General features: G+C 41.5%; 1 protein-coding gene across 1 annotated transcript in view; it reads left to right on the forward strand.

Moving 5' to 3' along the window:
- The window catches only part of LRP5 (LDL receptor related protein 5), a 255556-nt gene that overhangs the window by 191125 nt on the left and 46179 nt on the right, over positions 1-18252 (forward strand). The window contains 4 exon segments of the mRNA XM_030562148.1: positions 10592-10808; positions 14805-15094; positions 16732-16958; positions 17862-18046. Of these exon segments, the coding sequence (XP_030418008.1) occupies positions 10592-10808; positions 14805-15094; positions 16732-16958; positions 17862-18046 (919 nt within the window).

Consider the following 18252-nt stretch of genomic DNA (forward strand, 5'->3'; position numbering starts at 1 on the left):
AGGGCTTTAAAGCGCTCAGACTTGCTGTGCTCGGGCCGATTTTTCACACCCCTGAACCAGCAAGTTAGAGCACTATAAAATGTAAGTGTAGACAAGCCCTAAGTGTTCTGTCTGTGCTCTTTTTTGCAGATCTTTCACAAATAAAATCGGTGGTGATGGCTGGGTTTGTTTGTTAATAAAAGTTTAGAGAATTAGAATCATCTGTGAAAGTTAGAATAACAAATACGAATGATCACAGTTGTGTACGCTGGCAGGCAGACAGCACTAATGCATAAGTTATGTGAAAGAAAGAAAAAGTTTAGTTTATTTTTACCAGATGGATTGGCTGTTGTCAAGGTGCACTGAAATTGTCACAAGATGGCCTTTTTTACAAGCATTTGTATGCTCAAGAAGTTAACTGAACAAAGAAGAGCTGCTCTCTAAATTCCCAATTCTCTCCAATCATTTGAGCCAGCTGATTGCTAAGAGACTCAAGGAGACTCTTTGGCCTTGGCTACACTGCAACTTTCTCGCTGAGAGGTGTGAAAAAACACACCCCTGAGCACAGCAAGTTACAGTGCTGCAAAGCGCCAGTGTAAACAGTGCCCTAGCACTGTGCTCCCAGCGCTGCAAGCTAATCCCCCCAGGGAGGTGGAGTACGTGCAGCGCTGGGAGAGCTCTCTCCCAACGCTGGCGCCACGACCACACTCGCACTTCAAAGCGCTGCTGTGGGAGCGCTCCCGTGGCAGCGCTTTGGAGTTTCGAGTGTAGCCAAGCCCTTTGTGTGGGTAGTGGCCAGAGATGTATTTTTTCAGTGTTGCTAGATGAGGTAGATGGTTTTTAATTTATTCTGTTTTCTCCGTGCCAGTTTCTGTCAATACATACCTGGCAGTAAGCCCTTCCAGACAGAAGAAAGAAATCTGCTTTTATCCTGAAGCACTGATGAAAGGTAGCGCTATTTCAGCTTCTGCAAAAGCCTGAACTGGGCTGAATATAGAATGTAGGACAGCCTGCTCACAGCTGCCTCTCTTCTCTTTTCGGGGCAGGGTGTTGACCCTCTGGAATTTGCCTCTCCTCCCCATGTTTTGTCTGGGCACAGTTCCATGAGAATGTCTCCCCAGGGCCCCTATGGAGAATTTCTCAAAGTGATCCAGATTACTGTCTCCTATAAAGGGCTGAGCTCTTACCCTCCAGGAATCAATCCTAACCTCATTCAGCCCAGAGAAATCAGAGCCTGAATTAGGATCCCCTGCATGGCAGGCCTTTAGGCTGCCTAGGCCAGCCCATTGCCCTTTTTGTAATGCTAGTGATTTTGCCTTGCTAAGTATTTGTTTCTAGTTGTCTAAGCTTTGTCTGTGGCAAATCAATGAATTGGTTTCAGCTTAATGAATAAAATATAGGGGCAAGTGCTCTGTCTTTTTCTTTGTTGTTATGTCAAAAGATACGCTGTATATGCAGAATATTTGGTTCTTCACAGATGCACCTGAAATGTAATCGGACTGCATGAATCACACGGATGCGTAGAATTTAATTGCATTGTTTTACTTTAATCTTGTTCAAAGAGCCTAGAGCTTTTGAATGTTATATTGGGGAATATTTGTTAAATCATTTAGCATACATTAAAACAACAGCATCTAAACAAAATCGCAATTTATTGTGCTTTCTGTATAACTTGGTTTATTAAAATGTTTTGATGTCTTCTTTATGCCACCCAGGGTGGATTTTATCTGTGCTTGATGATGCTTCATTATTAAAAGCTTTGCCATTCAAGTCTCAAAATAATCAGGCTTTTAATATGTATGTATGTATGTATGGTGGAGGAGGTCATGTGGCCTGACATCGGAACAAAAAGTACAGCAGGTTCTGGGATCACGGGTTTATTCTTGGACAGTGGCCAAACTTCTTTGACCTTTTTGGGCCACACTCAGTCTTGCCATGCATTTGGTGCAGAGCAGAAATTCCTTGGGAAATAAAATGCTAGATCTGAACTTATGCATTGAGCCAGCCTTTTTATGCTATTATCTTGCACTTGCTGATACAGACCTGTGATTTGATGCTTGTTTCTTATATCTGATTATTAGCTTTGTTACCAGGAGAGCCAAAACAGGAAGCAGTTACAGCAACAACTCACTGTAAAGTTGGCAGTGCATAAATAAATTTCTGTACTATTTTCCTACACATTTTTCACAGTGCTCCAGAGGTGATTCTCCTAATGACCGCGTCTCTCTTCTGTGCACATTCAGCAGGAAGAGACTAGACCTTGAATTTTCATGTTAAAATATATGCTGTAGGAATCCTAGAGCTTTTTATTTATCACTGGTTGAATTTGGCTCAGGTTTGTAAGGACTTAAAGTTGCTAACAATCTTACTGACATCAGAGCATTTTGTGGCAGGGGAGGAGGGAGAACCTTTGTGATCTCATTCCTTTTAATTCCTAAGTGATCTTTTTGGGTACTACTTGTACTCAGCTCTCCCAATTACGTGGTCATTATATGACTTTCATGAGATCTGTCCAGCCATAGTCCCATTTCGTGAGGAACGGTTTGTTCTGCTTTCCGGTGAAATGGCAGATTAACTCTACAAAATGAACCGACAATTCAGAGTTAGTTACTGTCCTTAAGTTGATTTGGATTTAGTTAATTCATACCACATTTTCCTTTTTCATTAGCATGTCAACGGTCAGCCTTTTGTGAATTTGCCCTATTGGTAATCTTGATTCCAGGCACATGCACACACACAAAAATTACACTGGATTATTGCCACAAATACCTACAAGTTACTTAAAAGGGAAAACCCTTACTCAGACATGGTAGCGTTCTCAAAGGACACAAATACTAGGTTGAAGATTCAACATTTCAGATGAATATACAAAGCATGGAAATTTGGTCATGGTAACTGAGATGATCTTAATTCTCTCCCTGTCCCATGCTGACCTTTTACGGTGCTCACCTCTCTCATCTTGGAGTATTTCAGTTGAGGGTTTTTTGGTAATACAAAGATGGAAAAGTACTGTTACAAGTAGTCTTCCTGCACCATCTGGACTAGACTAAGATTATGCTTCCATAATGGTAAATATCTCTTAGACCAGTGATAGATACTTAAATCGTCAGAGAACTGGTTACTGAACTATTAGCTTCTTGTGGCTAAGGAGATTTTCCCATTAAAATATGAATAAATCTCAGGAGTCTCCCTTCACTCACAATCTGCAAACTAGTGTGTAATTCTAAACCTTTTATGGAGGGCTTTTACAAGCTGTGCAACTGTTAGTATGAATGTTTTCCTGGCCACTTGGCACCTGGCCTCTCTGTGGATTAACTAATTTGACATCCCCACTGTTTTAATTAGTTGCCACAGAGGAGATGTTATGTCTGAGAAGAGGCTAGTAGAGGTGGAGGATGGAAGATTTCATGAGATAATATATGGCGTCAACATGCTCAAAGGGGGAGTCATATTATTTTAGGAGACTAGCTGCAACATTTAATTAGTCTTGTTTCTGTGACCTTCCTCAGCACTGATACTATGTATGTAGTGTATGAAACAGAGGAGAACACACAGAGAACATGACACCATCAATAATCTGAGATCTGCACTAGCTGCCACTAAAGGAAGAATGGTCTAGTGATTAGAGCACTACTCTCGTGTATGAGTGACCTGGGGTCAATTCTCTGCTGCACCAAAATCATCTTGTCATTTAGTCTTTCTGTGCCTCAGAGGTGATAGTACGGCTCTCCCTTGGTGGGGTATTTTGAAGATAAACACATCAAAGATTGTAAGATGCTCAGATACGAAGGGAATGGGCGCTATATGGGTATTATAGGTATGTTTTGGGGGAAGTTTGGATGTTGATTTTATCTTATAAAGAGCTGAAATGATTTGGGATCTGGTTTCCTGAGATGACCTCTCTTCCCATGACATTCTGACACAGCTGAAATCAGCACCTCGTATTCCACATAGATTTAGGATGTAGCCCCATATAGAGTGCATTGCATTAGTCTGTTCTTGATGTAATAAAGACCTGGATCACTGTAGCAAGAAATACATCAAGATGAAAGTTTGTACACTCATTCTCAGGAGTGGATGGAATTTACCACAGCTACTACCTGAGCATCTGGAAGCAGCTCCAGGAAAACCCCTACATTGCAAACCTGTTTTGTAAATGTCAGACATGCTTTCTCGTCTCGGGGTGCCACTCCAATCTTCTTCAGCTCTCCCCATTGCTTCCCATCAGGCTTCTAACATTACCTCAGTCAGCCAGCTAGCCCCAGCAGTTCAGCCCTGGTCACAGTCTTGTCAATAAGAATTCTTTGCTTCAGTCTTCACGGCTGAGGATGTTAGGGAGATTCCCAAACCTGAGCTGGCTTTTATAGGTGACAAATCTGAGGAACTGTCACAGATTGAAGTGTCACTAGAGGAGGTTTTGGAGTTAATTGATAAACATAACATTAACAAGTCACCAGGAACAGATGGTATTCACCCAAGAGTTCTGAAAGAACTCAAATATGAAGTTGCGGAACTATTAACTAGGGTTTGTAACCTGTCCTTTAAATCGGCCTCTGTACCCAGGGACTGGAAGTTAGCTAATGTAACGCCAATATTTAAAAAGGGCTCTAAAGGTGATCTTGGCAATTACAGACTGGTAAGTCTAATGTCAATACCGGGCAAATTAGTTGAAACAATAGTAAAGAATAAAATTGTCAGACACCTAGAAGAACATAAATTGTTGGGCAAAAGTCAGCATGGTTTCTGTAAAGGGAAATCGTGTCTTACTAATCTATTAGAGTTCTTTGGAGGGGTCAACAAACATGTGGACAGGGGGGATCCGATGGACATAGTGTATTTAGATTTCCAGAAAGCCTTTGACAAGGTCCCTCACCAAAGACTCTTACGTAAATTAAGTTGTCATGGGATAAGAGGGAAGGTTCTTTCATGGATTGAGAACTGTTAAAGACAGGGAACAGAGGGTAGGATAAATGGTAAATTCTCAGACTGGAGAGAGGTAACTAGTGGTGTTCCCCAGGGTCAGTCCTGGGACCAATCCTATTCAACTTATTCATAAATGATCTGGAGAAAGGGGTAAACAGTGAGGTGGCAAAGTTTGCAGATGATACTAAACTGCTCAAAATAGTTAAGACCAAAGCAGACTCTGCAGAACTTCAAAAAGATCTCGCAAAACTAAGTGATTGGGCAACAAAATGGCAAATGAAATTTAATGTGGATAAATGTAAAGTAATGCACATTGGAAAAAATAACCCCAACTATACATACAATATGATGGGGGCTAATTTAGCTACAGCGAATCAGGAAAAAGTTCTGGAGTCATCATGGATAGTTCTCTGAAGATGTCCACGCAGTGTGCAGAGGCAGTCAAAAAAGCAACAGGACGTTAGGAATCATTAAAAGGGGATAGAGAATAAGAAGGAGAATATATTATTGTCTTATATAAATTGATGGTACGCCCACATCTTGAATCCTGCCTATAGATGTGGTTCTCCTCATCTCAAAAAAGATATACTGGCACTAGAAAAGGTTCAGAGAAGGGCAACTAAATGATTAGGTATTTGGAATGGGTCCCATATGAGAAGGGATTAAAAGGCTAGGACTTTTGAGCTTGAAAAGAGGAGACTAAGGGGGTATATGATAGAGGTATATAAATCATGAGTGATGTGGAAAAATTATATAAGGAAAAGTTATTTACTTATTCCATAATACAAGAACTAGGGGTCACCAAATGAAATTAATGGGCAGCAGGTTTAAAACAAATAAAAGGAAGTTCTTCACACAGCGCACAGTCAACTTGTGGAACTCCTTGCCTGAAGAGGTGAAGGCTAAGACTATAACAGCGTTTAAAAGAGAACTGGATAAATTCATGGAGGTTAAGTCCATTAACCAGGATGGGTAAGGAATGGTTTCCCTAAGCTGTCAGAGGCTGGAGATGGATGGCAGGAGAGAGATCACTTGATCATTACCTGTTAAGTTCACTCCCTCTGGGGCACCTGGGATTGGCCACTGTCGGTAGACAGGATACTGGGCTAGATGGACCTTTGGTTTGACCCAGTACGGCCGTTCCTATTGTCTCATGTTAATAATCTCATGCAAGAAAAGAAGATTAGGGACTGGGAAATAGTTGGTGAGACTGTCAGGCTCGACATATGATTTCTTGGGTGTGGATCTAACCAGCAAAGGACTTTACCAGCTATGACAGGTAGAATCCAACTACCAGTAAATTCTGCCAGATAAATTTAGAACCTCAATGAGTACAACTGGCCAAAAATCAAGTAGAGGAGGCTGAACTGCTTGTTCACCCTCCTCTCTCTACCTGTTGTCATGGATCAACTGTCACCATCAGGGCTGTACTGGTTTGAAGCCAGTGATATTGTCCACCAAGTAGACAACTCCTCAAAGCCAAAATCATCTCCTGCTTCCAATCTCCTGCTTGAATTCATTTGGCTGTCTGCCTGGATTGTTTCTTCTGTTCATCATTTTTCAGAAGTTATGATGCAGAGAAGAAAGAACTTTCTCCATCTCCATTCTAGCCTTGGTATAAGACTTATTCTTTGTTGCAGTCTGACCAGTATCACAATTCTAACCTCCACTCCATTATGTGTCGTGTGTTGTATATTGTAGCAGGAAGGAACTGGATTGCCTACCAGGTTTTCTCTCTCTAATTTTAGTTGTAGGGTTTGTAAATTATGATCATGTAGAAATGTATGTGAATGTAAAAATACATATAATTTCCCTCCCTGCTGGGTCCAGTCCTAGCCTACTGCATTCTAGCCCATTTCAGTACTTAAATGACATTTTGCCGTTCATCTTTTAAAGTGTTTTGAGATGTGCTAGTTTGAAAGTCCTACTGTACTGTCCTGTTTGTAAAGAGAATTTGTATCTTGTTTACTTAATGTGGCATCCAGCTTGGCTTCAGCATCTGGGTATGTACATGAACTTTTGAACCCATGGCATTGGCCCAGAGTATTGCCCTGTGGGATTGATACTCATTTAAATAAATGAGTATTTGAGGTTTGCCTGGACGTGATATAATGGAGATAATTGCAGAACCACTTGACTTTAACCGCAGACATCAATGGTTTGTTGTTTTTTTTTTAAAGAAATTTTCTGTATTTACCTTAACTAAATAAAGACATTAATCTTAAATCTCTGCTACCTCATGTAGCTTGGAAATTATGGTTAATACAAAACTTCCCCAAAACTTCCCGGTGTAAGGATTGGTAATGTTATTTTTAGCTATCTCAAGCAGGAGACTTTCATCTGAAAGGAGTTCATTGATTTACCTCTCTTTCATAGCTCCAGGATGTCTCGCGAGTGGATTATCTATCTCCATGCATCAAAATGCTACCTGTGTACCACTTGTCTGCTCTTCCTCTTTTTTCTACACTTTTCCCTTTCTGTTTTTAAAAATGTAATTTAAAAAAAATGTTTAAATTATTTCCTGTTTCAGGAAAACAGAAAGAAGAGATGGGCAATAATTGGCTCTCTTATGTAGAGTTTATGCCATTAATTCTTTGCAGAACACTGTGATTTCCTTTTGGAGCTACACATTTAGGGTTGTGTGACAGATTTTAGGAGTCTGTTGCTTTGCCTTTATATTTAATACAGTAAGCAGTAAATACATGCTGCAGTATATTTAAGTTAATGTTAGTTGCTAGGTAGCCTTAAAATTCACATGCAGTCTTAAAAAATGCTTTAAAATGTCTTTAATTCCTACCATAATCTGCAAGGTGGAGTCAATGCGTTATAGCAGGGATTTCTATATGGTACAGATATATGTACAGTAGTTGACAGCTCTCTACCCTTTGACTGGATGAGATCGTGCATTTGCTAGCCGTTAAGAATTTTCTTGGTTACAATCCATTAACCAGAACTGGTGAGCAGAGGATGCCTTAATATCTCCAAACTGGAAGCCTCATGCCCAACATAACTTTGTCATGAAAGAAATGCATATAACATTTGTAAATTTGTGTATGTCTTTTGCAGAGCTATGACAGAAATTTTTAAATCTGAGAGTTTTTTTTTCTGTTTGTTCAGAAGCCCATCATGAATGAGTACACCAAATTTCAAGGTTCTAACTTAATGGAAGCCTGACAATTGAGAGTCAACCTGTTACAAGCTTGTCTGCGTGTGTCTGCACTGTATGCACATAGCATTCAAGCTAGTCATCTAATTGTTTTCAGGCTGTCTACATTGAAACTTATTATAGAATTTATGGGTGCCTTGTGGCTCCCCAATATATAATCAGGCATTTAATGGAACAACAATGGTGTTAGCATGTTATTAAGGCCAAATGATTGTAGTGAATCATTTTTAATCTACCTTGGCACTCTTTCTTTGAGTCACAAGAAAATGGAAATATCATTAAACAAAGAATGGTTACCTCCACATGCTTTACAATTTTAATATCCTGGTGCTGAAAAAATCTCCAAATGATGATAATAAGCAGCTTCTGTATAGAATAACTTTAAGACGATAAAGGACCATCTGGTATAGGAAGGATAGTCAAGTGGATGAAGCATTGGACTGGGACTCAGCAGACCTGAGTTAAACTTCTAGCTCAGCCACAGCCTTCCTGTGTAACCTAGGTCAAGTCACTTAATCTGCCCCATGTCTCGCCTCCCCACCTGTAAAATGGGGATAGTTTCCTCCCACACAGGAGTGTTCTTGAGAATAAAATCTAATGATTGTGTGGTGCTCAAATGCTACAGTGATAAGGACCATGTAGTTACCTAGATAGATCTCAGAAATACTGAACATAAAAGAAACTGAATGGCCCAGGGTATGGATAATGAAATACAAAGTCTGTCCCTTTTTGATCACTGTTTCACAGGTACTCATTACCACTATCTATTGGCAGTAGGATGGCCACGTATATAGGGTCTTCTGTACTCTGCAGCAAGCTGTGCCTGAGTTCTGTGGCAAGGTTCTCTGTGGTTTCTCTGGCAGCCTAGATATTTTGCAACCACTTAAATTTAATGATGGAGACTTTTTATTGAATGACACTGGAAAATATATAGTAGCCAGGACAATGTTCCCTATGTTAGTTTCATATTACAACCACAAGCTTACTTTATGCCACCCACACACTAAATTTTCAAGGTAAGACAGAATTATTTTACAAAATATATAACTACATTATAATAATCATTGGGGAGGAGGTGGAAACTGAAGGCTTTGACAACTGCATAGGAAGGGTTAGCTAGGGCTTTTGATTCCTGAGAACGTATAGGAGGCAGTTTGATCACATAGGAGATGATTGAAATTTTTCTCTGTCTTTCCACTTTGTAGAGCCAGGTGGATGTGGCTTTAAGTTTGTGGCTATGGGTAGTGTGTGTATGTGTGTGCGTGCATGCAAGAACTCCTAATTTCCCCATCTTCCCCATCAACCCTTTACAACCACCATCTGGCTCCAGTGTTTTCCATTGTATCTAGCAAAGATGGACAAACATGTTAATCATAACTGGAGGTTTGGGCTAAAACACTCAGAAGTGAAATAGTTAAGTGTTGACACCTAAATGTTCATTGTTGGGTGCTTGGGGCGTCTCACACGTCTGTGATTTCAACCTGTCTGTCATCTTAGGAAGACAGCTCTGCATCAGTTCGCACTCATTTCACATCGCGAAGATTATCTTCACAACTGTAAGAGCTGGAAACAATTATTTTCACAGTAAGGCTTACATTTTGAAGCAAGATTCCACAGCTATGAAATCATGGAATGCACACTGAATGGACATAAAGAATGAACTACCGTGGGGGTGGCTACTTCAGACCAGGAGTGACATTCATGGGATTTACATTGCTTATACTATGTCAGTTTAGAGGGTAAATGGAAAATGACTACTTCCAGGCTTGTCAATCTGAAATTTGCTCTTTGAACTAAATCCATTTACCTTTTATTTTTAAATTAGGATTTGTCAAAAAATGTTTGTCAAAATGATTTTCTGACCAATAACGCCGTTTCAGTGATAGTGGAATTTTTCACCAAGTTGTGTACATTTCTGTGAGATTTTGTTTAGAAAAAAATGGGGAAAAAATTCAAAAATGTTGAAACATCCCATTTGGACACTTTCAGAATGGAAAGTTTCAATTTTCAGTTTGAAATTACTTTTTGTGTTATGATCAAAATAAAAATAAAGCAATTAAAATCTATTTAAAGGAAATGTTCCAGTTGACCTGAAATGAATTTTTTTCGGAATTTAATTTAAGAAAAATAATGGAATTTTGGCTTTTCTTCCCAATTTGGGATGAATTTTTGTTTCTTTTTTGAAATCTCAAAATTGTTTGCAGAATGGAAATCCATTTTCTAACAAGCTCTATGTATAGGTAATATGGTGGACGGAGACTGCATGGCTGCCTCCTCACCTTAAATGTTATGTGGTAGAAGAGTTGTTCCTTCTTTGTCTAGAGATGTTAGCACTTAATTTGTGTTACACCATTTCCTAAATACATTCATACAGAGCATGAGGTTTTTGTTTCCAGAGGCAAGTGGTCTCTAGATAGGCTTACTGGAGTGGCAAAAGCACCTTCAGGTCAAAATATGATCAGATTCGTTTCTTCTATTGTATTAGAAGTGATGGTTTTTCCTCTCCTCTTGTCTGCTCCATAGGTAATAAACGTTGACGGAACAATGAGAAAAACTCTACTAGAAGATAAGCTTCCTCATATATTTGGGTTTACTTTGCTGGGAGACTACATCTACTGGACAGACTGGCAGAGACGAAGTATTGAAAGAGTTCACAAAATAAGAGCAAGCAGGGATATCATCATAGATCAGTTGCCAGACCTAATGGGCCTCAAAGCAGCAAGTGTGACCAAAGTGTTTGGTAAGCATGAGCAACGTGAAATGGAATTGAGACACTTTTCCCAGAGGGTTTTGCTTTTGTTAAACAATAACATTCACCCCTTTTGACTGGAATAATCATGTTCTAATATGCTCTAATACCTGTTTTGTGAAGCTAGCATAGTGAAAATATCAAAAGAGAAAAGCCTGCTTTCATGAGGTTTGCCATCAAAAAACTATCATGTATGAAAATACACCCGATAATTTATTCTGAAATTGCAGATTAATGCAATAAGCAGAATGGAAGCAGTTTTCTTGCTCTAATATTCTTAAACAATAGGCAACTATTCGTTCACTGTGTCAGTGAGGAGGCAAAGTTTTGTAGCCTATTACAGCATTTCAGTGAAAGGATGAACATCTATCAAACACCTTCTCCATGCTTTTTCCTCTGTAATGGTCAACCTAAGGCATATCCTGCCACAAGCTAAGAGTGATATGACAAGATGTGCGTGATTTCCCTGGCTTGTATTCAGAATTCCACAAAATGCTGTAGTTCCTGCTGCTGTGTCTTCCTGACTTCTTAGTGACAGTAAACATAAATCCTTTGCAGCACTTCTGTCACGTGTTGTGATATGTAACAGGGATTTAATTTCCATATTTAACTGAGGAGGAATTGTCTACTCGTTCATATACTCTTGCTAGTGGGGATGGGGAGGTGGTAAGGAGATCCAAATCAAGTACTACCACTAAGGCCCTACCAGTTTTCCCTCACTAAGTTTTTGTCTGCCCCAATTGTTACACCTGCACCCCTATACAGTTAGGCATCCCCTGTGCATGTCCCTTACTGTCCCCTCTGGTCACAGTAATATCTCTTCCACTGTGTCCCCTCTTGCTTCCGACGCATGGCTGTGACAGACTGTGTACATATGTCTGTCACGCTGTTGCTGCCTTTATCCACAGTAATCTGTACATACTACTAGAAAGGCAAGAAGCTGCTCTGTGCAGCAGACCAATGAGGAAGAATAAGAGCTGAGAGTCTTGCAAGCAGGCAGTTTATCTCGTACGGCCTGAGAACTGGGAAAGCAGGACGTGCACACTAGCCCTCGTGACCTCAGAGCCCCAGAAGAGAGGAAGAACCACCTGCAAATTGCTGAGAAAGGGCAGAGGAAAGGCCCAGCCAGGACTCCAGTGGTCCCGTGGAATTATCTTGCTTGGGGAGGCAGAGAAAAAGTTGTGGGTTGAAGCTCACTGTGAGATCTTTTGGGAGCACAGTGAATTTAAAACCCTATTTCCTTGGGGGACATATTTGTTTTTCCTGTTGTCACCTTGTTTTTCCAGCACAAACGTCTGATGATTTTCAGACTGTGAGTCCCCCAAGATAGGACAATATTCTGTACTGGGTTCAGTTGGAGAACAACTAAGGAACTTGTTCTGTGGCTTGCAGTCAGAACAAGGCCACCTGAACTCAAAGAGAGGCACTTAAATCTAGACCCAGGCCTGGCACTAAAAAAGAAATTGAATGATGCCACATTTAACAGCAACTGGGATCTCTAACCTGATCCCACTCTTAGTTCATCCTAGAAGAGCTTCAGTGTAGGAATAGGAGCACTGGAACTGGTTTCAGGCCCTAGGGAAGTGGCTTTGAAACCTGCAAGGTGCTGAGCATGTCCTGTGAGTTGCCAAGCAGCCTGAACTCTTACTGACTTCATTAGCTCTTAGTGGCAGCAACTCATTCACTCCACGCATGTATACACTGTCTGGCACAATGGAGCTCTGACTTGAGTGAGGAGGTCTTAAGATACTACTGTAGTGGTCAAGGGTACTGAGCACCTCTCAGGAGATGCTCAGCATATAGCAATATCATGCCCTCTCTTGTACTGATCTCCATACTTTTTGTGAATCATGGGGGTACTGTAATTTAGCCCTCAGTTTGTAACATGATATGCTGTGAAATGGGTAATTCCCTAATGCAGCAAATACCATAACACTCCAGTATCAGACAGATACTGCAAATTAAATTTTGTGCTAAACTACCCAAGCCCATGTGTAGTAGAGCGCGGCCGGGGCTCGACCCTCCTTGAGGGGGGAGGGGAGCCACACCAGCTCGCCTCACTCCTTCTGCCTCAGGCCCGTCCCTTGCTGCGGGGTTGAGCACGAGAGAACAGTATATAAGTATGCCCCGGCCCTTGGGCGGGGCGTGGCAACACACACAGTCTATGCTCAGGCCTTTCAGCAGGGGCTGAGCAACAAGGTAACTGAGACGGCCTCCTCAGGTCAGGGGAGGGGGAGTCTGCCACCCTTGGAGGGGTGGCAGGGGGAACGCAGGCCCTCCCACTCCACTGCGTTCCAGCCCGGGGCCCTGGCAGCTATTAACACTGCGGACGGTCAGTGGGGAATCCTGACCGAAACACACTGTCATTGGCTCAGGCGAGCCTGCAGCCTGACTGGGGTCGGCTGCCCCCGGGCCACTTCCAACCTCCCCCTCGCTGGGTACCTGCCCTCTGCCAGCGTCGTCCAGGGCGTCCCAGACCATGGGTTCCTCAGGGTGTCCACCGTCGGGAGGTCCGATCCACTCCTTGGGGTACTGGGCGTCGGGAGGTCCAGTCCACTCCTCGGGGTACTGGGCGTCGGGAGGTCCAGTCCACTCCTCGGGGTACTGGGCGTCGGGAGGTCCAGGCAGCTCCTCCACAGGCCGAGCGTCGGACCGCTCAGTCGGCTCCTCTGAGTGCTGGCCCCAGGGCAGGTCAGGCCAGTACCCCTCCAGATATTGGGCACGGGGTAGGCCGGGCCCAGCGGGAGCTCAGGCCCTAGCGTCTGCTCTCTCTGGCCGCCTCTCTTTAACTGAGCCTTGGGGCCGGGCTTTTGTACTTCCTGTCCCGCCCCTTGACTTCCGGGGGGCGGGGACAAGCGGCGGTGGCCTTGGACTTCCTGTCCTGCCCCTTTACTTCCGGGAGGCGGGGACAGGCGGCGGGGGCTCTGCCCACGGCCGCGCCCTTTCTGGCCTGTTCTCCTCAGGAGCGCCGGGGAGTGGGGCCCCCTCGCTACACCATGAATGTATGCGTAAAGATAATAGATTTATAGAAATATTTTTGTGGTCATTTTATAATATCACTCTAGTTTGCCCCTGAATATTTACTTTGGTTACATACATTTAAAAAAAACCATCATATTAGCTTGTTTATCAAGGTCACTCTCTTTAAATAGGCCTGGAAGGGTGCAAAGTTCTGCAATGAAGCCACACAAAATAACCATAACAATGAAAATATTTGTACATGATGGAGAGCCAGATCATCCGCCGGTATGAATCAACGTAGCTCCACTGAATTCAGTGGAGCTAGGCTGACGTATACCAGCTGAGGGTCAGGTCTGGAATCTTTTGTCCCCTATAAAAGAAAACTAAACTTGGAGTGGACTGACTTTTGAGACTTAACCATAGCAGCAATATTTTAAAAATGGCTGTATCTCTGTTTGCAACAGCTGAAAAGGGGCATTCATTTTGTTCTCCGCTCCCATCTCCATCCCCACCCCGCCTCCTGCCGACCCCTTAGCATTTGTTCATAGGCACTCTGGTTTACTTGACCAAAATGGGGGGAGGGTGATGATCTTATTGGAATTATGCTTAATAATGAATCTCAGCAGTTGATTGGATTTAACAGCTGGGAAAAGGGGCTGCAGTTGTTGAGCTCTGTTCTCACCAGTGCATATCATTGAACTCAAGCACACTTAAAAATTCAACTGAGGTGAAGATCAGTTGCCTGGCCAAAAATAAACAGACAAAACAAACACAACTGTCTGTTTTTAGTACAGGAATGAAGTCTGTGGAGAAGAACAGAAGAAAATATTTGGAGAAGTTATCGATGTTATAAGAAGACTAATACTAGCCTTTAAATCCTTGGGTTGAGAGGAAAAGATCTGAGTTGATTTTTGGACTCCCTGTTGACATTTACAGTAATACATTATCTCATAAGTCTGTAAATACATTGCCTGTGGTTCCATCCCAGACAGTTTTATCTTTAATTGACCAATGTCTCCTTTTCAGGAACCAATCCTTGTGCTGAGAATAATGGAGGCTGCAGCCATCTGTGTTTCTTCACACCTCTGGAGACCAGATGTGCTTGTCCCATAGGGCTGGAGTTGCTGAGCGACATGAAGACCTGCATCATTCCTGAAGCCTTCCTTGTTTTCACCAGCAGAGCAGCAATTCATAGGATTTCCCTTGAAACCAACAATAATGATGTAGCTATTCCTCTCACTGGTGTCAAAGAGGCATCTGCTCTGGATTTTGATGTGTCTGATAATAGAATCTATTGGACTGATATTAGCTTAAAGGTATTATTAACATTTGAATTCCCTGAATATGAAGCCACAGTATAGTCCCTTTAATCTAACAAAAATCTGTTTGTTATATAATATAGCACATACTATATCAGATGTCTAAATCTTGGTGCCACATTTGGAATCTATTCTAGTAAAAATATTAAAATTTGGCAAGTAAACCTTGGTTCTCTTATCCTTAGCTGTGGCTCCCACTTGCTACGTTTCAGTGAGGGAGCTTACAAAGTTTTCACGCTGAAAAATATCAATGTGTTTCGGCAGCAGTTTGAAATTTGATATGTGACATTTCTGGTTTATATCTAGATGGAGGCGAAGGAGAGTGTTGTATCATCCATCACTGTTGTTTTGTTTTCTTTTACATGAATTTATCAGTGGTGGAAAATGTCATTGATATAATTGGAAAATGAACTCTTCTGTTTAGCTTCTTAATAGGTACACCACAAACTGTGGAAGCTCTTCTGCCAGAGTGCTTCAGCTGTAACAGGGCAGGGATCACTTTTAGGGATCATGGGGATAGTTCAGTTTCCACAGCTTTCAGAACCTACTGAGGCTAACTCAGGTGTCTGTTCAATGCTGGTAGTGGTTTTGGTGTGTGGACACCTTTCCACTTGGAACTGTGCCAATGTAATAAATTCATGTGCTCCAGACCACACACACAATTACTAAATAAATCTCAGTGCACTTTGGGAAATGGAACTAGTGCTCCCTTAGCTGTTGGTAGAACATTCTACTGCTATCCTTTTTATAGGTCAATCCTAGAAGGCAACATCTTTCCTTCGCACTCTCACTTGTGCGCACACCAACTCGCTCACCTTGAAATTAAAAGGAGTCCTCCTATCTCCCAGTATGTTAATTCATTAGTTTTTTCAAGTTGTCATGAAATTGAGTAGTGAAGTAGACATAAGCTGTGTAAAGTGGCTACTCGGAATGGACTTGGTCCCTAAATGGAGAGCAGAAATTGTATTCTGGCTCCAGATGATATCACTAGATACCATAGGGTGGCCGTTTTACATGCACATTGTTATCACTGGTTTCTTGTGTACAATGTACATATTCCTTGCTGCATGGCCAGCTCTGTTAAGTGTATATAACTGAATTTTAGGTAGAACCAGCAAACTCTCACTCCTCGTTAATGCTGAGACAAACTTTGACTAATATAAGAAAACCAATCAGCTAATTCCCTTCTCCAAATGAAGATACATTCCTATATAGGTTGAAAACACTGCAAAGAATAAACAAAGAAAAGAATATGAGCCAAAATTTTAAAAGTGAACAGGTATGTGGGGTGGGAGGAATACCTGAGTGCCTACCTTGAGACCCTTTGAAGGGACCTGATATTGAGAGGGTGCATGCTTAGCACTTTCTGTAAATCACATCCCTTCATGCCTCTTGAAGAGGGTATCCAAAATCACTAGTCATTTCTGAAAATTCAGGCCTTCTTTATCTTGTGATTTAATATGTTTCTGTTATCAGTATAGATTATATAAATATGAATTGCAAATACTTTCAGCATTTAATGCTTGGGGGTTTACATTTGAATTTTTGTTGAACAATAACCCTCAGAATTTTGATCCCCTAATTTGATGTGTGTCCATAAGGTACATTAATATTTCCACACAATTGCTTTCCAGACCATAAGCCGGGCATTCATGAATGGGAGCTCTGTTGAACATGTGATTGAGTTTGGGTTAGACTACCCTGAGGGAATGGCAGTAGACTGGATGGGAAAGAACCTTTACTGGGCAGATACTGGAACCAATCGAATTGAAGTAGCGCGCCTGGATGGACAGTATAGACAGGTTCTTGTGTGGAAGGATTTGGATAACCCAAGGTCTTTGGCTCTTGATCCTACTAAAGGGTAAGGAACATTATTTATTGTTCGATGAGCGTAACAATAATTAATAGCATAGACTTTTACAGCATACTTTGTATTTCTCTAGCACCATTTCATCAAGGGATCTCAAAGCACTTTATAGCCATTAATAGAGTAATCACCATAGTACCTCTGGGAAAAATGGATAGGGCCTATAAAGCAAAATTTTAAATCCCCATCAATTAACTTTTGCTGTCTTTATTGTTTCAAATAATTTAACACACACTAATTGGCTGCATACAGTTACATGGGATATTCCAATTTGCAGTAAGTGTGAGTCAAATGTAAATTAGAAAAATCGAGGGATGTATTGTGTGACGTGTCCCTGTTTTAGAACATGTTGAATTCACTTCATTGACAGCTGAAATCTGAGTACTTCTGGGGTGGAATTCAAATGTCAAACACATTCATACCAACGGCAGGAAGTAAAGTGGCATTTACTTCTATTCAGTTGTAACTGCAGAGGAATTTAGTTAGGTTGCAACACCTGAATCTGATTAGGACACCAAGCTTAATACCCTTACTGATTATAAAAATTCCACAATGCCGTTCAGCACCACAGGTGTCAGGGCCCTGGTTTTATCTCTCATCTGAAAGAATGAAGCAATTAGTCACAAGGAGGCATGCAGTGGTAGAGATAGTAGCAGACTTAAGGAGTACTGGGCTTGATCCTGCACAATCCTGTGCCAAGGACTCTGGCCCTGCCCATCATAGCACACATGCTTAACTTGAACTCAATGAAATTAAATATTTATGTATATAATTTTATTGATTGATAGCATACCAGTTACCATAGCAGCTAAAGTCTCTGGGGCTCTGGGTACAGAAGCTGGATTTGAATCCATATCATAAACTGGTGCCTGTTTTTCTTCTCTTTTTTGATTGCAGTTATATGTACTGGACAGAGTGGGGAGGTAAACCAAGGATCGTTCGAGCATATATGGATGGGACAAACAGCATCACTTTGGTTGATAAAGTGGGACGTGCCAATGATTTAACTATTGACTATGCAGACCAAAGATTATATTGGACTGACCTAGATACAAGTATGATTGAGTCATCAAACATGCTAGGTAATCTATTGTTATATTCAAAGAAACACACATCATGGTGTCTTGTACAGAACTGTGAGCACCCTGTAAGGGAATTTGGTAGATTTTTCTTTTAGAGGGTTTAATTAAAAATTGGAGTTGGTTGCCTCCAAACTAACCTTTATTCTTCTTGCATGACAGGCTTACAGCTAAGGGTTAAGTCATGGCTTTTTTTTTTTTATCCAAGC

This window comes from Gopherus evgoodei, chromosome 4, assembly GCF_007399415.2.
Source record: "Gopherus evgoodei ecotype Sinaloan lineage chromosome 4, rGopEvg1_v1.p, whole genome shotgun sequence".
Lineage (NCBI taxonomy): Eukaryota > Metazoa > Chordata > Testudines > Testudinidae > Gopherus > Gopherus evgoodei.